This window comes from Mesoplodon bidens (genome assembly GCF_964165515.1).
Source record: "Mesoplodon bidens genome assembly, contig: HAP1_SCAFFOLD_839, whole genome shotgun sequence".
Lineage (NCBI taxonomy): Eukaryota > Metazoa > Chordata > Mammalia > Artiodactyla > Ziphiidae > Mesoplodon > Mesoplodon bidens.
The window spans coordinates 68,855-92,278 of NW_027671369.1; the positions used below are offsets into that span (position 1 = coordinate 68,855).

General features: G+C 45.9%; 1 protein-coding gene across 1 annotated transcript; it reads right to left on the reverse strand.

Moving 5' to 3' along the window:
* Positions 1-16,454: 16,454 nt before the first annotated feature.
* Positions 16,455-23,026, reverse strand: LOC308611484 (NUT family member 2G-like). The gene is made up of 6 exons (XM_081260236.1): positions 21,449-23,026; positions 20,343-20,471; positions 19,130-19,302; positions 18,385-18,680; positions 17,864-17,980; positions 16,455-17,343 (listed from the first exon to the last, which is right to left on the reverse strand). The coding sequence occupies exons 1-6, from the start codon at positions 22,132-22,134 to the stop codon at positions 16,552-16,554; spliced, it is 2,193 nt and encodes a 730-aa protein (XP_081116362.1). The 5' UTR covers positions 22,135-23,026; the 3' UTR covers positions 16,455-16,551.
* Positions 23,027-23,424: the final 398 nt, after the last annotated feature.

Genomic DNA, 23,424 nt, shown 5'->3' on the forward strand with positions numbered 1-23,424 from the left:
GTGAAATTACAAACATCTGTTCAAGTCCCTGCTTTTAATTCCTTTGGATATATACTCTGAAGTCGAATAGCTAGATCGTATGGTAGTTCTGTTTAATTTTTTGAGGAACTGCAATGTAGAAGGGTTCAGATTTCTACACATCCATGCGAATACTTGTTCTTTATTATTGTTATTAATAATAGCTATCCTAATGGATGTCAGGCAGTAGCCGTTCTTAATAGCACTGACCTTGGTTGAGAGTTCTGTCATTTTCCAAGTATGTGTACTCCAAAAATACATTCAGATATGGGGAAATATAGTGTAGGTCACTGCACAAGATTTCTAGTGAGGTGAACTTGTGTCAAAATTCCAATTATCACATGGCTTCCATAAGCCCTATTATGACCTGAAGACCACAGTGATGTTTTGGAACCTCAGGTGTATAAATTTATCTTAATAATCTCTGAAAAATTCTGAGTTTTCCACTTTTCTTTCTAAACATTCCCCCTGGAAAATTGTAAACCCCTTTGAGGTAGACCTGGAGGAAAAAAATAATCACACTCTATACTTTTGACAGTGTTGCAGCAAAGTTCCTGAAGCTGTTGTAGCCACCTGATCTCTGGTTTAGGTCTGGGCGAGGCTGTAATTTTCATTCCTGGAAAATCAATGCAGGTTTCTGCTCATTTGTGCTTGAATTTTATTTTCATTTATACAGTTCAAGCCTGCTCATCAATGTAATTCCCAGTGTAAATGTGATTAATCTGTTACTGCTGGAAGTCACTTTGGGTCAAAATACTGCCACTCTGCCCTGCTGACCTTTATGATAATTGCACTCACCTTGTTTCTCATATTAAATGCTACCACTTAACCTCTGCTACTTTGTAACCCAATGTTCCTGTTAAAAAGCACGGGGGCCATTTCATTGGTGCTATCCCGCATTGTCATCTTTAGCCCACAGAAGACAGATGCCACAGAGGTTTAAAAGGATGCTTGTATTTCTCTCATCAAAGAATGTCTTAATGTCTTGAAGAAGAATGTTATCGGTGACCTCTGTGGGGGCATAACTATGGGATAGTTGAGTGGGTTTTACATAATTAATCCACTCCAACATTCTCATTTTATGTACATGGATTCCTTTGTCTACATTCTGTCAGATAAATTATGGCATCTTGCCCTCTTTGAATGTTGCTGACTATTGAATCTATGTTTCAGTCAGCCAAACAAGCCAACGATTAGAGCCAATTCCATCAGCTAGAGCTAATACTTTGAATCTCAGGTAACGTCTTTATAATAAATTCAACCCCTTGCAACTTTATATTCGATCTTTCTCAGTCTAACACTTATAAAATATATGCCAGGGTTTCCCTGGTGGCACAGTGGTTGAGAGTCCACCTGCCAATGCAGGGGACACGGGTTCGTGCCCCGGTCCAGGAGGATCCCACATGCCGCGGAGCGGCTGGGCCCGTGAGCCATGGCCACTGAGCCTGCGCGTCCGGAGCCTGTGCTCCACAACGGGAGAGGCCACAACAGTGAGAGGCCCGCGTACCGCAAAAAAACAAACAAAAAACCCCCCCAAAAAATATGCCACACACACATTCTACAGGTTTCTGCTGATACACGTTAGCAGGATATAGCATTTCTTTTGATGTATATGCTAACTCCTACCAGCGTGGACATTATACTTGCCTACTGGGGCCTGGTAGAATCTGACTGTAGTTATTAGGATGCAATAAGTGCTGATGTGGGTGGGTCTTGAGAAAAGTAGAAATTTCCTTGAAAACTAACCTATTTAGATGAGGTCTTTAGAGATATGTTAAGTAAGTAAGGGAAGGTTAGTTTCCTCAAATGGGGAGGAAGGAGGGTGGCTTCCTTTGGCGAGGAAACCACAGGAAGATTTGGGTTAAAAATTTTCATATGAATCTGAGTCTGCCTACCTGCACTTATCCTAAATACTCAATATATCCTTATCTTAATACCCAACTCTTCCTGATCTGTGTCCTGATATTAATCTGTGAGGCTTAGCACAGATGTACGTTGAACTTGCATTTTAATTCTGCAACCCACACTTTTAGATTTGAAACTTGATCCTCAGCCATGTCTGCTGTGTGGCTCTAAGACATGAGAAAATTTTAAGGCCCTCAGTGTGGCTCTCTGTGTCTTCCCATGCCTCGATCTGAGAGTTTAAACACCTAACACCTTTTAACATTAAGTGTAAACATTTTCATTTTGTAAGCTCTCTGGTGCTATAAGAAGCAGCTAATGGTCCCCATGGTGCTTGTAGGTATTACTGCTGTAATAGACAAAATCAGCTGCTGCTTGAGATGTAAAAGTATTGTCTTCAACTGGCAATATGTTCAAAGCAAATATTGCTGGTAATTTATTTATTGCTTCCACTACTCGGAAGAAGCACTTGTCTTTGCATTGGCAATGGAGTCACTACTACATTCAAGCTCAAAACCTTATTCCAGAGTCCCATCTTGAGCATCTTTTTCCTGGGATTACTCATGCAGGACAGGAAATCTGCTTCAGGAAGTTTAGAAAGTAGATTTTAATAAAAGGAGCTTGTTTCAAAAGTTATAAAAGCTGGAGTCAAATGAAATAGGAAGGCAACCTAGAGTTTGGAAAGACTGAATCCCCTAAGCAGAACTGGAATGAATGTAGAGACTGCTGGTGGGTGCTGGGAACATGGAGGGAGAAGCCCTTGAGCAGGAATTGGACGCATGAGGGAGACGAAGCCTCAGTTGTATGTACAACTCAAAGAAAGAGGGCATTCTGGGTTCTCCCCTATCCCCTTCCTCCAAACTCTCACCAGTCCTTCCTTTACTCAAAATTAATTGGAAGCTAGTTGTCAGTGAATCCTGGGAAACCGAGTTTTCAGGAGTCAGTCCTCTAAAATAAAAATCAGAGCTGGAAAAAGAGAAATAGTCTTTAAAAATTATTCACACAAATATGCCATCCCTTTACAGTAACTTCTCACATTCCAGTTCACTTGTTCAAATACCCCACCACTATGATAGTACTTTGACGCAAGTCTGTTTACTCCCTTGCTTTCTCCTGATACTACCTTTGTATCTCCCCTTACTCTCTTACATTCCAATGTCCATTATCTACTAGTGTGTTTGTCCCTACCCCTGTTCCAGTGTCTTTTAATTATGCTGGATCAACCCAAACCATTGCTTTCTGTTTTCTTGATCTCCAGCTTTCAAAGTCTTCCCAAGTAAAGTGTATAATAGTTTAGATTGTTTCCTTTATAAATTCATGATCACTAACCTAAAAGGTCCTTTAATATTGCCCTTTAATTCTGCTACATTAATCTGGACCCATCATTTCCCACTCTTTACACTTTGTTCTCTCTTTCTGCACTATTCTTTTTTTTTTTTTAATCTCTATTGGAGTATGATTGCGTGACAATGTTGTGTTAGTTTCTGCTGTATAACAAAGTGATTCAGCTATTGCACTATTCTTAAATGGCATGTCCCCACCATTTGCTATAATATCAGGAGATAATCTCTTAATTCACAGAAAAGAAAAGAAAAAACATTAGAACTTTCCTGTTAATTAACATAATAGAGTTACTACATCTGCTACCATCTTTATCTCCTTTGGTAATTTAACAGAACAGAAGCTCTATTCCTACTAAACCCAATTCCCTTACTCCTGATTTGGATTGCATCACCTTGCACTCTCTAAGGATCCTTATTTTGTTCAATACCTTCTCTAATCTGGATCTTTTCCACTATCTTTTTTTTTTTTTTTTTGCGTTACATGGGCCTCTCACTGTTGTGGCCTCTCCCGTTGCGGAGCACAGGCTCCGGACGCACAGGCTCAACAGCCATGGCTCACGGGCCCAGCTGCTCCGCGGCATGTGGGATCTTCCCAGACCGGGGCACGAACCCGTGTCCCCTGCATCGGCAGGCAGACTCTCAACCACTGCGCCACCAGGGAAGCCCTCCACTATCTTTTTTAAACATTCTAAAATCTTCCAAATTGGGAAAAATAATAAAGAAGAGTAAAGCAAAAAAGAAAAGCAAAAGCAAACTCACCTTTCTCCACCTGACTTCTGTTACTAATTACCACACTATCTCTTCTTCAAAGGCACAGTTTTTAAGATAATTCTTAAAAATGTTTTTCTGTATCTTGGCAATTGTGAATAATGCTTCAATGAACATGAGAGTGCAATCTTTTTGAGATCCTGATTTCAGTTCTCTTATACATATATATACACACACACACACATATATATATACATATATATATATACATATATCCATTCAGAAGTGGGATTGCTAAATCATATGATAGTTCTATTTTTAATTTTTCGAGAAGCCTCCATACTGTTTTCCATAGTGACTATATACCATTTTGTATTCCCACCAACAGTGTACAAGAGATCCAATTTCTCCATATTCTCCCCAGTACTTGTTACCTTTATATTTTTGAAACTAAGCATCCTAACAGGTGTGAGGTGATATCTCTTTGTGATTTTGATTTGCATTGCCCTGATGATTAGCGATGCTGAGTACCTTTTCATATACATTTTGGCCGTTCATATGTGTTCTTTGGAAAATGTATATTCAAGTTCTTTGCCCATTTCTTGATGGAGTTATTTGGTTTATTTGCTACTTAGTTGTGGGAATTCCTTATAAATTTTGGATATTTACCCCTTACCAGATATATGATTTGCACATATTTTCTCCCATTCCATTGGTTACCTTTCCATTCTGTTGGTTGTTTCCTTTGCTGTGCAGGAGCTTTTTATTTTGATGTAGTTCTACTTGTCTATTTTTGCTTCTGTGGTCTGTGCTTTTGGTGTCATAGCCAATAAATCATTGCCAAGATCAGTGTCAAGAAGCTTTTCCCAAAATGTTCATCAACAGATGAATGGTTCAAAGCATGTAGTATATATTTACAATGGAATATTTTCAACTTTAAAAGAAGAAGGGGGTTCTGCCATTGTGGCAACAGGGATGAACCTGGAGGACAATACGCTACGTAAATAAGCCAGTCACAGAAGGACAAATACTGCATAATTCCATTTATATGAGGTATCTAAAATAATCAGACTCATGGAAGCAGAGAATAGAATGTTGGTTGCCAAGGGCTGGGGAAAGGGAGAAATGGGGAGCTGTTGTTCAACAGGTATGAATTTTCAGTTATACAAGATGAATAAATTTGAGAAATCTGCTGTACAAATAGTGTCTATAGTTAACAATAGTGTTAAGCACTTAAAATTAGTTAAGAGGGTCAATTTCATGTTAAGTGTTCTTACCACACACAGAAAAAATGGGACACAAGGAAGCTTTTGGAGGGGACAGATATGTCTATTACCTTGATTGTGTTAATTGTCTCATGGGTTTATGCATATGTCCAAACTCATCAAATAGTATACATTAAGCATGTGCCATTTTTTGTGCATCAGTTATACCTCCATAAAGCTGTTTAAAAATGTTTATCTATATTTGATACCTTCACTTTATGACTTCCTTCTCATGCTTCAACCCACTCCCAATAGAATCCATCTTTTATTACTCCAATAAAAAGGTACTTCATAAACTATTTCCAAATCCATGGATGCGATGTGAAAATTTTATCTCCTAGTTACTTGACCTGTAAGTAGGATTTGCTTCTGTCTTTGAGACTTGATTTTCCTTGACCCAAAAACTCCTCTGGTTTTCTTCTCATCTCTGCGGCAGTTCATTCTCTATCTTCTTTGCAGGTACGTATCCTTCTCCTCAGACATTAAATGTTGAAATTCTTCAAAATTCAGTTTTAGGCCATTATGTCCTCTCACTCTGGAACTCATAATATGATTTCACAGAAACACACAGCTTCAGTTACCAACTCCATCAAGTTTGGACATTTGTGTACCTGAGACCTCTAATCTGAATTCTGTAAATCCAGTTGCCTAATTAACATCTAAATCTGTTCATTTAAAATATACATAAAGCTAAATACTCATGGTCTCCCTAAACTGCCGAATCTCTCCTCCTTCATTTTCATTTGTCTTAGTGTGTAGTGACACCATTCACCCAGTTGTATAAACCAGGCACCTAACAATAATCCTTGAGTTCAACCTCTCGCATCAGCCACTATATCCTATCCATTATCAATCTTATCCATTTTACCTCCTAGATACTTCCTTAATCTATCTAATGTCCTCTATCTACTCATCGTTGTAAGTGGTAAATTAATGCATGAATATATATTTCCCTGATTGCTTTGCTTGGTACCTATAGTTTTTATGGCAGAAAAATTTATATTAAAAAAAATCCGTTCATCTTCCGTATATCTTCCCTTCTGTTCCTCCATCCTCCTGTCCCCATTTCAAGCAAGTATACAGGACTCCCTAGAAACCTCTTCCTCAGGAAATATGCCATTTCTAAGCCTCAAGGTGTGAAGGAGGAGATTACAAGGCAGTTGGAGGATTAAAAACCAGTGAGTACAACAAGCACTGCCTGACACTACCTTGTTACTGGATAGAGCCTTGGAGCTGCACCAACTCATTAGAGGGATGTAGTTGAGAGAGATATAGGGAAGGCATGTAATAGGCATGAGGTATCTATCTCATCAAATATTTCAGCATCCCAAACATTATAGAGGAGCATTTATAAATGGGACATAAAGGTACAGGTGTCCCGGTCTCAGAAGACCAGAAGGACCTCCACAACACTTTCATGTTACAGGGTTTTTATACCACTTTGGTTGTATAAGGTACCTCTAATAATGGCTGAGTCTAAATTCTCTACTTGCTCAGTTATTTAAAGAATTAAATTCATTTAAATCAAGTAAAGAAACAGTAGGTTTATAGCAGCTCATAACTGCTTACTTTTTTTAAAAAAATTTATTTATTTATTATTTTTGGCTCTGTGTTGGGTCTTCGTTGCTGCACGCGAGCTTTCTCTAGTTGCGGAGAGTGGGGGCTACTCTTTGTTGCAGTGTGCGGGCTTCTCATCACGGTGGCTTCTCGTTGCGGAGCATGGGCTCTAGGTGTGCGGGCTTCAGTAGTTGTGGCGCATGGGCTCTAGAGCGCAGGCTCAATAGTTGTGGCACACGGACTCTAGAGCGCAGGCTCAGTAGCAGCACATGGGCTTAGTTGCTCGGCGGCATGTGGGATCTTCGGGAACCAGGGCTGGAACCCGTGTCCCCTGCATTGGCAGGTGGATTCTTAACCACTGCGCCACCAGGGAAGCCCCTTAACTGCTTACTTTATGTAGAAAAGCTGCCACCAATATATGGCAAGAACTTTGCTTGTATAATTTACACTAACTGGTATAATACACCTTCTACAAGAAAACTGAACAAGAATGAACTAGGGAGCAAAACATTTTTATCCTTTGAGCCATTCTGTTATTAAGGGTTCTTGTAAGCTCTGATGTTTTGTCTCTGAGAGAAAGAAAAAAAAATTTTTTAATTGGAAATTTAGAGATTTTTTTTTAAAACTTAAAATGGAAGATCTTGGTAGTAATTGAGTGTATAGTATTGTGTCATATGTTTTATTATTCATTTTATAGAACTAATTGCCCATGTGTTCCTATAATAGGGGAGGAAAAAATAACGGTTTTAGTCCCAGTATAGATATTGCATGATAAAAGGAGAATGATGACCATCTCCATTTCCAAAGGGAGAACAGGAATTCAAAACATGCTATGCCATAAATCGTTTAATTCAGCATTTTAAAATATTTTGAGCATTTGAACTCAATGTTTTGTAACTTCTAAAAAAGTATAATGTATATACATAATTTCCACACATTTAAAATGACTTGTTAAATTGTTAAGACCTGACTTCTTTCTCAAAATTAAGGTATGCTAGTCGGACCTGAGAATAGCCTCCAGAGGGCGACCAAGTTTCATCCCTGCAAACAACTGCATCAAAATGTAACATTGCTTCCAACAAAAGCAAGGACTTTCTAAAGTTAAAATTTGAAAAGCCAGTGATAATAGTTAATCCTTGAAAAAATACCATGACCCAAAGTCTGAATAGCTCTGCAAATTGGTTGTTTCAGAAGGAGACCACCTCTAATTTGATGGTTTAGTAGAGCAAGGGCCTTTGAATCTAGACAAATCTCACAAAGCTGCTAGATCAGCAAAACTTGTCATCAGTTCACGCATGCTCTGATTTTCCTGCTCACTGAAGTCTACCTCTTCTAAGCACCTTGTATTAGCAGGGTTTGGCTCTTGCATTTCCACAGACGTAAGGCCTTAAATTCAAGGGTCAGCTCTACAAATGGTTGATATATTACTTTGTAAATAGAGTTTCATCTATGGAATGGGATAAATATCTTCCTTATGTCTCATTGTTTTGTGAGTATTAAATTAGATAAATATATGAAAACACTTGACACAATGACTGGTAGGTAAGCTTACTTTCTGCCCATTTCTTTTGCCCTCCCTTTTTTTCTCCTTAAATTGAGAAAGATAGGATCTTATTATGTCATTCACTTGAATGTTTTAGTGCTATATCACTCTTCCATTACTTTTCCCCAAAGTATATTTTTAAAAATCTCACAGAAATAAAGTAGTGATTAAGTTTAAATAATTGATATTTCTCAATCCCTAGACAGAAGTATATCTAATAAAAGTAGGTTTGTTAATCCTTGACTGATAATGACTAGAAAATAAAGAAGTATTTCTAATTGGGCAGTCCATCCAATTGGCTCTCACCGTGTACCAATGGATTATTTTTTTTCTACTTATTTCATCTTTATTAAAGCTACAACACAGAGAACATTAGTTGAGTTTACTTTGTAACTGCCCTTTCTCATTATTCCTGACCTGTATCTAACTAGCAGACAGTTACTTTTGATTCTTCTGAGAAAGTTCCTAAAGCATTGCTTTTCTTTATAAAATAACCTTCCTGAAGGTAATGCTAATTTTAACTACTGATCAAGATGGCCTTAATGTGTCCCTCAGTTTGGCTAAACTTCAGACAGGATTTTTCTTTACCATAGGCCCCTAACCTCCCTTTTCTGAAAACATTTACTTTAAGAAGCTTGAAATTATAAATTCTTTCTCTGCCCCTTTGAGATGTAAATTTTCTCCTAGTCACTTGATAATTTTCCAACCCAGAAATGTCTTTCTCAAGGACCTGGGAGTCAGCTCTTTGAAATACAACCTTCAAGAAAGGTATTGCCCCTAGTTCCCAGTCTCTGTGGGGAGTATAGGAGCCTAACTTTGATAAGAGCCAAAGCAAACAGAGATGGTCTAATTATATTGACCAACCTCTTCCCCAGCATCCTCTACTATTTTTCCTACAGCTCATCCTGGCATCTAAAAACTTCCATGCCTTTTGTTTCAGCAGAACGGAGTTCAGTGTCTCTCCCCTATTACAGAATCGTCTTGAGTAAAGTACTCCTTGCCTGTTTAACCATCTGGTGCAATTTTTCTTTGACATCACTCCATCACATACTCCAAACTGCCTACCACTTTCAGATTAATCTTATAAAACTTTGTATATGTGCTGCTGAAGTGAGCACAATCTTTATAGAACTTTGAATCACTCCCTATTTCCTGTGGCATGAAGCCCACCATTCAAACTTCTCCACAGTCTTATACCTTCCAAACTCATTAGTGTTATCTTCCAATTCCTGAATTCTCTCCTCCAATAATATTAGTACATTTTCTTCCTACACGTGGCTAACATTTCCCCATTTTGAGATTTCATGTGTCTTCTAATTTTTTTAATATTTGGAAATTTTATTATACTGTATTTGCCCATAACAAATAAAATAGAAATTGTTTCAAGTCTTTGCAAATAAATTTAATACAGGGTATTAAGAACACCAGTGATGAAACTTCTGAGAAGTAAAGAAGGGCCACCTAGATAATGGAGTGATTAGTAGGAATAGGAATTTACTTGTACCCCTATGCTGGAAAGGCAAAGTTAAGGAGAAGGTTGTAAAGGCGTCCAGGGCCAGGTTAAATGATCATCAATGTCAGACCATAGCAGTTCTGTCTCATTGGAGTTGGAGCCGTGGAAGTTACACAGTTGCTGCTGGAGAATCTTCACAAAGTAGAGGAAGAAAGGGAGAAATCTCATAGCTTATCCCTAAACTTCCATATACCATCAGTTGCTTCTTTTTGGCTGCGCCTGATCAGAAGTAAGCTGCCTGTATGAGTCTGCTATCATGTGATAGAAAACAGATTCAAGAAGGAACAATGACTAAATTCAAGAAAAAGCAGTCCCAAACTAGTATTTTTGCTTGAATGTTATGCAACAGTCTGTTTTCTGTATTTTTTCTAACTTTATTGAGATGTAATTGACATATAGCATTGTGTAAGTTTAAGGTGTACAACCTGTTGGTATGTTACATGTTGTGAAATGATTACCACAGCGGAGCTAGTTAACACACCTCCGTTACCTCGCATAAATACCATTTTTTTTGGTGAGAACATTTAAGATCTCTCTTAGCAACTTTGAAGTATATAATACAGTTCTGTTAACTGCAATCACCATGCTGTAGATTAGATTCCCAGAAATTCATGTGCTAACTGGATATTTTACCCTTTGGTCAACATCTCCCCATTTCCCCCAACCCCAACCCCTAGCAACAACCATTCTATTGTCTGTTTCTCTGGGTTTGGCTGTTTTAGAGTCTACAATTTAGTTACATCATACAGTATTTATTTTTCTCTCTCTGACTTATTTCACTCATCATAATGCCCCAAGGATCCATAAATGTTGTTGCAAGTGGCAGGATTTTCTTCTTTTTCATGGCTGAATAATATTCCATCTATGTACCTACCATATCTTCTATATCCATTTATCCATGTATGGACACTTTGGTTGTTTCCATCTCTCGGCAATTGTGAATAATGCTGCAATGAACGTGCGAGTGCAGATATCTCTTTGAAATAGTGATTTCATTTTCTTTGGACATATATATACCCAAAGCAGGATTGCTAATGTATGGTAGTTTTCTTTTTAATTTTTTGAGGAGACTCCATATTGTTTACCATAGCGGCTGTACCAATTTACATTCCCACCAACAGTGCACAAGGGTTTCCTTTTCTGCATCCTTGTCAACATTTGTTACCTCTTAGTCTCTTTGAGGTGATATCTCGTTGTAGTTTTGATTTGCATTTCCCTGGTGATTAGTGATGTAGAGCATCTTTTCATGAACCTGTTGGTGATCTGGATGTCTTCATTGGAAAATTTTTTATTCAGTTCTTCTGCCCAAGTTTTAATTGAATTGTTTGAAAATCTATATCTATCTATATCTATATATAGATATAGATATAGATATAGCCATTGTATGAGTTCCTTATATATTTTGGATATTAACACCTTATCACGTACATGATTTGCAAATATTTTCTCCCATTCTGTAGCTTGCCCTTTCATTTTGTTGATTGTTTATTTTTCTGTGTAGAAGCTTTTTAGGTTGATGTTATATAACAAGTTGTATAACAAGTTGTATATAACAAGTTATATAACAAGTTGTATTTCTCTTGGTGATTTTAAGATTCCCTTGTTATCTTTAACGTTGACATTTTAATTTTAATATTTCTTGGTATGGATCTCTTTAGGTTGATCTGCTTTGGAGCTCTCTGGGCTTCCTGTATCTGGATGTCTGTTTCTTTCCCCAGGTTAGGAAAAGTTTTCAGATATTATTTCTACAAATGTTTTCTGCCCCCTTTTCTCTTCTCCTTCTGGAGTTCCTATAAGGTGAATTTTATTCCATTTGATGTGCCATAAATCCCTTAAGCTATATTCATTATTTTCATTCTTTTTTCTTCCTTATTCTCTGATTGGATGAGTTCCTCTGACCTGTCTTTGAGTTCACCTATTCTTTCTTGTGCTTCATCTACTGTATTTCTAAGTTCAGTTATTGCATTCTCCAGTTCCGTGACTTCTATTTGGAACTTTCTTATATCTTCTATTTCTTCGTTGAAGTTCTCACTGTTTTCATCCATTTTCCTTCTGAGTTCAGTGAGCATTTTTATGACCATAACTTTGAACTCTTTATCAAGTAAATTACTTATGTTCATTTCATTAAGATTTTTTTCCTGAGGTTTTATTTTGTTCTTTTTTTGGAGTATAGTCCTCCCTTTCTTCATTTTGCTTGACTCTCTGTGTTGGTTTCTATGCATTAAGTGAAATAGCCACATCTCCCAGTCTTGAAGAGCTGTGTGACAGATGAACCTTGTCATTTAACCCCGTCTACTCTTGGTTGCCTCTCAAACCTTTGTGATTGTCTAAGCAGTTTATTTTTAATAGACCTGGCACACCATCCCAGCAGTTGAGGGTGTGCCAAGACAAATGAGCAACCCAAAGTGGAGGATCTCAGGCAGCACCTAGATTCAGGTTGATAGGAAGCCAGAAAACTTGGTAACAGCTTTTAAAGAATGCAAATGTATTTAGTCTTGTGAGATTGCAAGTGGAAGCCCTGCTGCGCCCCAGAAGCAAGCAATCTGAAGGTGTTCCCTGGGGAGCAGTCACAAGAAAACAGTGCTTCACATAAGTGTACAAGCTCCATTCTGGGAGATACCAGTGAACTGTAGTAAGGCAGAGTGAGGGTGGAGAGATGGCACCCCCAGCCTACCTTCCCCGAGAGCACATCCATAGCCTCTAGATGTGTGCTGAACCTGAAGCCTGCTCTTAAGTCTTGTCCCTACTAGCACATAGGCCTTTTTCTTGTAAAGGCTGGGGCTGTGTCTCAGTCTGATGTGTAGTGGTACATCCTGGGGGTGGTATCCTGCCAAGAACTGTCTCTCCAATTGTTACAGTCCCATGGGACCCAGAAAAGAAATCCCTCCTGGCCTCCAGAGCCAGGTGATCAAGGAGCATCCCCTGAGTGGAGGCCACAAAAATGGGATCTCCTGTCTTGGAGATTCTGGCTCTCTGGAGCACATCAGAAGGAAAGTGTGAAGATGATGCTTACTGGCTGAGTGAGGCGGTGGGAAGAGTGCAAAGATGACACCATTTGAATAAAGGGAAAGAGGGAAAAGAAAAAAAAGAAAAGAAGAAAAAAAATATATACATATAGCAAGACAGTGGAAGAGCAGGGAAGAAGGAGCCAGCTGGCTGGAGCACAAAGCTGTCACCTGCAGGAAAGGAAAAAGGGGAAAAAGGATGGCACCTTTCAGTTTTATCAAGGCAAAGAGAGAGCAGGAAGATGGCACCCGCCAGCCTCTGTCCCTGGGGAGTATTCCAGCAGGCCCCTGTTCCTCAGATTAATGCTTTAAAATTGGGAAGTGAGTCTCTTTCCCAAAAAGTCAGAGTGCTTTTCAAAGGGCTGCTTCTACACTTGGCCCTGGGACAGGTGAGTCTGTGCACAGGCCCTTTAAGAGCTGTTCCTCAGTTCACCACAGCCCTGTGGGTCTCATGGGATGTGGCTTGTTGGTCTTCAAAGTCAGATGTTTTGAGGGTCTATCTCTCAGGTGCCAGCCTTAAAATTTGGAGTGCCCAATGTGGGGTCCATACCCTTCACCTCTCAGGAAGAAGCTCCAGGTTTTGAGTTCCTTCCTAATTGTGTGTCTCCACACCAAGGATGGGGTTTATGGCAAAATTGTGTCTCAGCCTTTCTGACCTGTTTTGATGTGGTTTCCCTCTGGTTTTCCTGATGTGAAGGGGTTGCTCCACCATCTTTTAGTTTTCTTCAGAGGAAATTTTTCCATATGTAGCTGTAGCTTTGGTGTGTTTGTGGGAGGAGGTGGGTTCAGGATCTTCCTATGTTGCCATCTTGAACTGGAACCTATTTAATATGTTTTAAATTTTGGTTTTCAGTCGTTCAGTTTGTTACTAGTATATGGAAATATGATCAATGTTGTGTATTAATGTTTATGTATTGATTTTATATTCTGAGATCCTGCTAAAGCAAGCTATTATAATTTATTATGAGTCTACTTATACCTTCCTTGGAATTTTCTATGTAGAGAATTATGTCATCTGTAAAGAATGACAGTTATATTTCTTCTTTTCTAATATGTATGCCTCTTTTTTCCTTTTCTTGCTGTACTACAGTAACTAGAATCTAAAGTACTAAGTTGAAAACTAAGATAAGAGTGGACCTTCTAACCTAGTTTTTGAACTCAGGGAAAAGCATTCATTCTTTCACCATTTCATGTGATGTTAGAAGTAGGTTTTCTGTAGAGGCTCTTTATTAGGTTGAGGTAGTGCCCTTCTATTCCTAGTTTCCTGAGCACTTTTAATATGAAGGGGCGTTGAATCTCGTTCAGTGTCTGTTCTGTGTTAACTGGTGTAACAGTACGTGTTTCCTCTTTAGACTCAATCTGGTAGATTACACTGGTGAGTGGTTACCATTGAACAAGGCTTGCATCCCTGGAATAAACGCCACTTGGTCATAGTCTGTTATTCATGTGGATTCTGATGGTAGGTATTCTTGTGGATTTCTTCTAGTAGGGTAAATTCTGGTTCCCCCAAAACGTCCGTGTTTAACCCCTCCTATGACAATATGTGAACGTTACCTTGTATGGAAAAATGGACTTTGCAGCTGTGACTAAGTAAAAAATCTTGAGATGAAGAGATTATCCTAAATTTTCTGGGTGGGCTATATATAAACACAAAGAGCTGTATAGGAGGGACACAGGAAGAGTCAGAGTTGGAGAGACCATGTGATGAGGGAAGCAGAGATTAAAGTGATGCACTTTGAAGGTGGAAGAAGGGACTAATTCCAAGGAATGCAGGCAGCCTCTAGAAGACAGAAAGGGAGAGGAAACAGATTCTCCTGTAGGGCTTCAAAAGGAACAAGCCCTGAGACACCTTGCCTAATATCAGACTACTAAGCTGCAAAAACTTTCTTTCACAAAGGGTCAAGGAGGGCTGGGAGCACATATGTGCTGCCCACCTGGACAGAGGGGGACCTGTGAGGCTGACCTACAGATTCTGTGGAGGTGGAGAGACATGAGCCCCTTTCTTCTCCAAGCTCTTTGCAGGGTCCAGCAGAGAGTCATGCCACCTGTGGAAGCCTGCGGCCCCAGTTTTGCATGCTGGTGGTGTAGGGGTCATGTTCAGGGAATCTCTGTTGTCCTAACACCTGCCTGGGTCCTGGGGAAGGAATCAGAAGTCGGAAGCAGGAGAAGAGCCTTTGGCCAGCAGGGAAGGGGGGGTGAGGCCCAGGGCAGGTCCATAAAAGATCAGAGCATCTCAGTGCTTTAGGAGGAAGGGGCTTCAGAGGTGGGCCAGCACAGGCTGTGACAGAGGCTAAGCGGACTGGGAGGGGAGGCACTTCTGGGAGACAGCAGGGGTCTACCCCCTGCCCCTCATTGTTTGCTCATCTCACTCTAATGAGGGGGTCATTTCCCCTGCTCTGATGATTCGAAGCCTCTGCCGACACCCACAGGACGGTGACGGAGGCCTCCACACTCCTCAGCATGGATCCCAGCTCCCACTCAGATCTGGGGCCACAGACACCTCTCCCACCCCCTGCCGCCCCTGTGAGCAAGCTGTTCTTGTGAAACGTGGTCATAGTTTGTTAGGAGGACCTATTTCCTATGGGGATACAAACCAGTGTTGATACCAGTACACACACACGTCCAGCCATGGGTGCAAAGGGAAGGGACAGTAGCTCTGGGGTGTCTTTGCAGACCCGGAGGCCCCGGACGCCAGTCCCCACGGCCACAGCCACATGGGTCCTCCTCCCTCAGTTGAACGAGATGCTGCTGCACAGAGATCCCACAAGTTCTACAAAGGGGCCCGACTGTCCTTTCCCTTATACACACCTTTAACGGGTGCCCCATGAATCTCCCCACACCCATTCCCCTTGTTGCATCCTCATTGGGATGAAGAGGTAGCTGCCTCCACCACTCTCCACATTGCAATAATCCCAGTGGAACTAGAGGATGCTCCCGCTACGATGAGGCAGACAGTCCCGTCCCCATGGCCAAGACTTTTCGTCTCTGGTCAGGCCACCCACACAGGAAACCCTGGATGAGCGGAGGGTCATCCCAGCGCCGTCGTCTGGCCACATGAGGAAAGCAGAGAGAAGCTCCATAATGACAAGGGCCGTCTCCAGGCTCCATCCTAGAAACTGGTGAGTGTCCAGAGGGCTGAAAGGCACAAGAGCAGCTCTGCCTCCCCAGAAGGTTCAGGGATGCAGAAGACGGTACAGATGCCCCAGAAGGGCCCTAGCCAAGCAGGCGTTAGAGAAGGGGCTGATGAGGGGGTCCCTGGGGAAAGTGAGAGCTGTGCGTTCCCAGGGGCAGCCTGAGGAGTCCTTGTCTATGTGGAGGAAAGGTGTGGCCACCTGTAGACCCAGAGCTCCTGTGACCTCCCTCATCCTTCCTTCCTCTCAGGATCGCTCTCTGTGGAGCAGCTCAACACCAACAAGATGACAGTGGCCTGAGAGCATTTCCCACGAAAACGATCTTTGTTCACAATTTACATACATCACTCCAAAGGTCCTGCTCCCACCCACACCTGGCCACACCCACCTCCCCCACCTCCCTAACCCCCCCACAATCCCGCTCCCCCTCCCCACCCTGGTGGTCCTGCCCCGCTCCCTTCCCCCCACATCATCCAGGATCAGCACTGGGAGGAGGAGAAGGAGCCCCTAGGCTCCCCAGGGGGCTGCCCTGGGGCCTCGCCCTGGAGGGCCGGCCCAGCTGAACCCTACTGGCTGCAGTGCTTCTTCCTCCTCTTCCCACGCTTCTTTGTGTCAAACGGGTCACGCTTTCTCTTTCTCAGCTGTGAGGGGCGAGCCAGCCCCAGAGCCAAGGCTGGCCTCCCAGAGACGCCGAGGCCAGCCCCGGGGATGGGCAGCTTCTCAGCAGCGGCTGGGCGTCCACACAGAGCCCGCTTCCTCAACTTGGGAGCGGCTGGTGGAGCTGGGCTGAGGCCTCTTCTCTGAGAGGAGGGGGACTGGGGAGCACTCTGGGCCCCCCAACCTCCAGAGGAAGCCAGGGCTGAGACATGCGCAGGACTGAGGGACATCCCGAAAGGCACCAGTATATGCTGAGAGTCTATGATGAAGACGCTTTGGAGCACCTCCTCGTTCTCACTGGACCCGTCCCTGGGCACTCGGGCCTCCCGAAGAGGAGAGGCCTTTCTGAGAACAGACGCATCCCTGGATCTCAGTAGAGGGCCGGTGCGCCTTTGACCCTGGGGAGGGGAGAGCCGTACGGGCCGGAATATAGAGAACTCCTGACGTCCTCCAGAGGGAACAAAGACTTCGGGCCTGCACAGGGCAGTGTCTGTTTGCATGAGCCTATGAAGAGCCTGAGAATCAATCTCTGGTGGGCAGGCTTCATCACTGACCCCTAGATGGGGGTCTTGGTCGTGCCTCTGGGCACCTTGGCCGGCGTCGGACTCAGAAGGACTTGAGGCCATTCCGGGTGCACTGTGACTCAGGGCTGCCCGCACACCGTCGTCCTCTTTCAAGGCCAGGAGTCGTTTCTGCACCAGCTGGTAGGAGGGAGGAGGACAGTGACGGCTCCACACACACGTGTGAGAGGAGGAGCACTGGGCAGTGGGACAATGGCCCTGTGGGGGAGGAGGGGATGGGCGACCCCAGGACTCGAATCCAAATACAGACACTGTGGCAGTCCGGCCATTCTCCTGCAACTGATTCCCAGCTTTGTGACCTTCCCTCCCCTCCCGGCTCCCTATCCTCTCCTTCCTTTCACCCTGCACTGCACCCACCCCAGAACGGGCCCTTCCCCATGCCAGGTGTCCCAGGCAGGGGAGGGATGGACAGCGCTATGTGGCCCTCCTGTTCTGGGGCCCTACCTCTCCCCTGTTCACTGGGGTCCCTCTGTGCCCTGGTCTTCCTGAGTGTCCCTTGTGTCCCCTGTTCTACCGGGGATCCCTCCCTCCTCTGGCTCCCCTGGGTCATCTGGATTCCCCTGTCCCCTGGATCACCTGGGGTCCCCCTCCCGTGGGGTCCCCTGGCTCCCTGAGTGTCCCTCTCCCTCCCCTGTCTCACTTCTTCGGGGGTGAGCCCTTCCTCCTGCTCCAGCTCCTTCTCTAGGGCCAAGAGATCCAGCTGTGGGTCTGGGGAAAGCAAATCTGCCAGGAATCCAGGGTGAATGACTGCCTCCACCTAGAACAGAAAGAAGAGGCTGTGAGCATCCTCGGCCAGGAGTGGCCTGTGAGACAAGAAGGCCAGGAGGGAAAGTGAAAAGCAGAGACCCACCCCACTCTCCTCCACAAGGCGGGGATGGTCAGCGCGCACACACACACACACATACACACACGCAAACATGCACATACACAGTCACACACAAAAGAGCATATATACAGAGGCACAAACACAGACACAAAGGCATACACACAGATAGACACAAACATATACACACAAACATCTGCGTAAACCTCCCCTAACACCAGGCTCAGGAACAAGGAGCTGAGCTTAAGTCCCAACGGCCTGAGCAGAACCCAGATCTTGGGTGCTGAGAGTTCCATGCCCTGGCATCTTGCAGACCCCAGTCTCCAGGCCTAGCCTACTTTGGTGACAAAGTCCTCCTGGGAACACAGCTTGTCGATATAGCTTAAGAGATCCGGGTCCGAGTAGGTGCCGTCCTCTTCCTGCTGCAGGTCATTTCCGTCCTCTCCCCATTCTGCATCTGAGTCGCCTGTGGCTGAGTGGACGGGCCCCACCAGCGCCTCCATGATGTCCATATACTCCCTCACAGCCTCAGGTGGAATGTCCTCGGGTGCCTTGGGCTCCGGGGGTCGCTGGGACCCGTGTGGCTTCGGGCGGGAGGGCTGGGCCCTGGGGCCGGACATCCTGGGAGCACAGGCTGCGGCAGAGCAGGAGGAAGGGAAGGAAGGTGAGGGGCTCCCGGTCCACCTCCTGACCACCGAGCGCACGCTGGTGAGGGCACTGTTGGGGGACATTGATGTGGGTGTGGGGGGGTCAGGACCACCTGGAGCTTCATGCACAGTTGGAGGGGGGAGGTAAGGGGGCATCTAAGAGAGTCACATATAAGGAAGTGGGGAACCTCCAATTTTCCAGGGGTGTCCCCATCAAGCCCACTTCTTAGGCAGACTTTGTGTGCAGTCCTTTGACAGGGAGGCGTGAGAGAAGTTACAAGATTGACCAAGTCAATACCCCGTAGTAACAAAGGGCATCTGAGACCCCACCCCCCACCCCCCGCCTCGGTGGCTGTTTTGCTTGAAAGACCAATGCCCCTGTCTTGAAGGAAAATGATCCACATGGGAAGAGTGGCCAACCCTGGGCCCCTGTTACCTGTGCGTTCAACTCCAGTGGGAACCTGGGTGGCCGGCTGAAGGCCCACTTTCGGGGCTGGGGGCCCCCGAGGATGCAGCTTCGGTGGGGCTGGAGGAGGCAGGCCCTGCGCGCACTGCATCCACCGCAACTGCTGGATCTGCATCTCCTCCTCTGCCTCAAATTGCATGAACCTGGGGTGTGACGGAGGCACAGGCCACCCTGAGAAAATGGCCTGGGTTCTGGAGCCCAACAAAGGCAGCCAAGAATGAGGGATTGGGAGAGGATGTGCCTTGGGGCTGTCAAGGCCCTGTGAGGTGCTGTCCACAGCAGAGAGCTGCTCCTGGAACTGATACAAGATCTGGGACCCTTCCTGCCTCACCAGCACTGGAGAGCATTCAACAGCATAGAGCCAGGTCGCTGCATTGAACCAGGTCAACGGGACACGTGGCTGACCCAGGGGGCACCCTCCCCATGCCCCCCATCCAGAGCCACATGAAGGGCTGACAGCCAGAGGCTGGAACAGGCATGTGTTCCCCACAGGGGTCCTTGCCCAAATCCAGGACCCTGGGTTGGGACTGAGAGTTCTGGAACGTAGACCTGGAGACAGGGCTCAGGAGAGGCTGGACGATGTGGATGCTGAGCTTAGAGGACAGGCCTTCCTTTCCTCTGAGAGGTGCTTGTTTGTTTGGTTTTGTTTCTTAAGCCAAGGGGATTACCGTGGAGCAAACACTGGAAGGGCCAGAGACCCTTGGGCTGATGACAGCTGGCTTCCCCAGCCTCTTGAGGGATGCCAGGGTACCCACTCAGGCCACTTTTCGTGAGGAGAGGGGGTCCCAAATCTATGTCAGTGGCCGCCAGCCAGCCACCACTAAGGAAGCAGCAGGCTGGCGGGTGGAGCTCTTTCCCCAGCCCAGCCCATATGGCCGGAGTTGGACCCCTACTGGACTCACAGCTTCACCCTGCCCCGTCCTGAGACCTTCATGTGAGGGCAAGGGTAGGTCAAACTCAGGGGAGGGCAGAGCTCGTGGTGGAGGAAGGACAGAAGACCCAAACTCTCAAGGTGAGGGAGGGGTTTCTGGAGGACTGTAGGGCCTCTGGGCTGCGGGCCCCCCGTTCCGAGCGACAGCCCTTCTCCTTTGTCCTCTCTGATGAGCCCTGCCACGGCCAGACCCTGCCCTCACCCACTCGCCTCACCCTCCACGCAGCCCCTGGGCCCAGGACGCTGACTCACTTTTGCGCCATCTCGTAGTAGATCATCCGGTCAGAGTTGCTAATGTGCTGCCATTCCTGCACGGCCCTGCACAGTCCCTCCTCCAGTGTCATGGTGGGCTTCAGGCGGGCCAGGGATCGAAGCGCTGGGCTGTAAGCACTCGGGGTCAGTCTCTGTGCCCAGCCCAGCCCCCACCTGCCTGACCCCACCCACCAATGTGGACCACACATCACTCAACACAGCATGACTGAGCAACAGGAGAGTGAGAGGCAGGTGTCTGGGAGAGCAGAGACAAGCCTTCCCGGCTACGGCTGTCACCGCCTCACACTCACTCGAGGATGACCATCCACTCCCAGGCTAGAGCTGGGACACTGTGCCTTGGGGAGCTCTTTTCCTCTTCAAGGCTGCCTTTTCATAATAAAAATCACCATCATCACTGAGGCGTGGCATGTGCCAGGCAATCTGCTCACACTTCATAGATTAGCCCAAGGAGTCTTCTGCACGGTCCTCTGAAGGTGAAGTGTGATTGTCCCCTTTTTACGAGGGACCGCGGGTTTAGGATGGAAATGCCTGCCAGGCTCACAACTCTAGTGGGAGAGAGCCCATGCCCTTAGGAGAGCTCTACCATCACCCTGTTCCTAGTGGAATTCTCCACATCAACAAAGTCGAGGCGTGCATGAAGCGCTCTCCTGGGCCCCGCGCTCCTCCCCCTTCTCCGAAGTGACCTCCCCCGGCCACGTACACTCAAGTGCTGTATGAAAGGAGACGTCAGCACAGGAGAGTGTGGCATCCACTCCTTGGCTCCTCAACTTACACCACGACCCTCTCTGACTGCAAGTCTTCAGGCCGTATTAGCAGGAGAATCATGGAAGAGCAAGCTGGCTAGACTCACAGAGGGGTGGGGTCAGTTGAGATAAGGCACATTTCAGTCATGATGTCATGGACTGGCAGGCTCGCCCGTATGACTGACAGTGTGCCTTTTCGTGGCGTGGACATCGCCTTCACACCTTGCTTCCAGTATCCCTAGAAACCTAACCTGCGAGTCCATCCCCAGTTCCTCTTTATCTAAGAGCTCCGATAAGCTCATGACCCCCTGAGCGTTCATGACCCCCTGAGCGTTCACTCACATGAGAAAGCAGGAAAGAGCTTCTGCATCAGGACTCTGGGGAAGGTGTCTCCGGGCCAGTGGCTTGAGGCGCTGCCACCGTCGGAAGTTACTGTACACGCTCTGGTGGTTAGAGCAGTCCTCCTGCGAGGCATAGGGCTGGTTGGTGTCCAGGCTGCCCTCCCTGGAAGTGCCATGTGGCCATGGCCCAGAGTTCACTGGGCGAATGTTAGGGGCCATCTGGGCAGCTGGTGGTGGAGCTTGAGGAGGAAAGCCTGGGGTCCAGCCTCCCTTGCCAGCCTGAGTAACTCCAACAGCTGGAGCAGTCACAATGGTCTCCATCGCAGGGGTTGCTAAGAATATGGGTGCAGGACATGCAGCACTCCCGCTGAGGGCCCCTGGAGCGCTCCAGTTGAGGGGGCCCTGAGGAACGATAAAGGTCTGAGTCTGGGGGGCCTGCACTGGCCTCCCTTGTGACCTGACTTGTACAGTGAAGTTGCAAGCCCCAGGGGCACTGGGGCCACAGCCACCATTAGCCACCAAAGGCATCCTGGGGAAAGCTGGCAGCCGCAGGCTGCTGCCAGGAGGGAATGCGGGGGTGATGAGAGGTGGCAGGTGCTGCTCCCAGGGTGGCCAGTGCTGGGCGCCAGGAATGGGTGGAGGAAAGGACACTGCCATGAAAGTAGACAAGGAGGCACCGGGGTTCATGGTGACATCCGTTCCCAGCACTGCAGATGCTGTTGAGGCAAAGGAAAGGAGTGAATGGAGGAGGAGAATGGGCAAGTGGGACTGAGGCTTTCTGCGGCATCAGAGTGTAAATCTCCACAGATGAGAGACTCTTGGACAAGGGAAACTGCAGCGTGCAAATGTCTTCAAGTGATTTTCATGCCCTGACCTCCAGTTGAGAATTATTCCACTGGTGACCCCACGCCCATCCACCAAGCTCCCTGACCCCTGCCTGCCGAGAAGAAACTGCCTCAGCAAGCACTCACTTGGAGAGCCTCCCTAAGGCACACCCTGGCACCTAAGCCTCACAGGCTGTCTCCCAAGACCTGGAGCTGTGTGGACATCTGCTCTGTGAGAAATGCCCCTCAGCCGGCGTACTAGCAGGTGGGGCCTTCTGCAAGGTAAGTTCTAGGCCCCCAAAGGCCCTTTGTGGACAGGCACTGTGTAAAATATTAGGGCCCCACCTCCTCCTCAGTCCTCCTTTTCCTGATGCTCAGTATAAATCCCCTCTTTCTTTCCTAGCCTCACAAAACAAAACAAAATGCTGGAAAATATCTCTAATGGAATCCTGATACAAACCCATGACACTGGCCCAGAAAGCACCTGCATCTCCGAACAACCCACAGCAGATACGTAACATGGGCCAGGTCCTGCCACCCCTTCCCCAGTGCCCAGAGTCACTGTCATCAGTCAGGAGTTCTGTTCCTAGGGGCTTGGGGTGGTCTGAGAAGTAGGCGCGTGTCCCTTAGATTCTGTCATTTCACAGCCAGTGATGGCTGCAGAGGATTAAACAAGGGCCAGGGAATTGTCATGTTACATTGGTCGTGGGAGTATAGACTGCCTGTGGTCCTTCCCCTTCCAGCTCCCAATAACGGAGAGACAATCTGAGATGCAGGCATAAGCCAGATGCCATGGCGATCAAGTTGTCTGAAACACAGCCCTGTTCAGGAGAACAAGGTACACACCACGGTGCACCTAACTCACCAGAACAGATGTCATAGGACGTTTAATAGTAACACAGAAGATCATCTTCCTGATCCTGGGCTACACTCCTTCCCCCTTTAAAAGAGGAAGCAGGCTTCATAGACATTCCACCCGAAACAACCCCACTCCACATCTGTTCCCTGTCCATGAAGGAGTGACCTGAAATAGGAACAAACTCTTCCTCTCAAGGCAGCCTGAGGGTCCACCATGAGATACTGGACAAGATGAAGTAGGTCTGAAGTACTGCCATTCCACAAAAGGAAGAACAATTCAGAGCAACTCAGGAAC

What these genes read in the sequence shown, in the direction of transcription:
- LOC308611484 (XM_081260236.1), bottom strand. Translation starts at nt 22,134, where the DNA reads ATGAACCCCGGTGCCTCCTTGTCTACTTTCATGGCAGTGTCCTTTCCT. An exon ending in TACTACGAGATGGCGCAAAA is followed by an intron (nt 19,303 to 20,342) that starts GTGAGTCAGCGT and finishes GTCACACCCCAG; the next exon opens with GTTCATGCAATTTGAGGCAG. An exon ending in AGGAGGACTTTGTCACCAAA is followed by an intron (nt 17,981 to 18,384) that starts GTAGGCTAGGCC and finishes TTTCTGTTCTAG; the next exon opens with GTGGAGGCAGTCATTCACCC.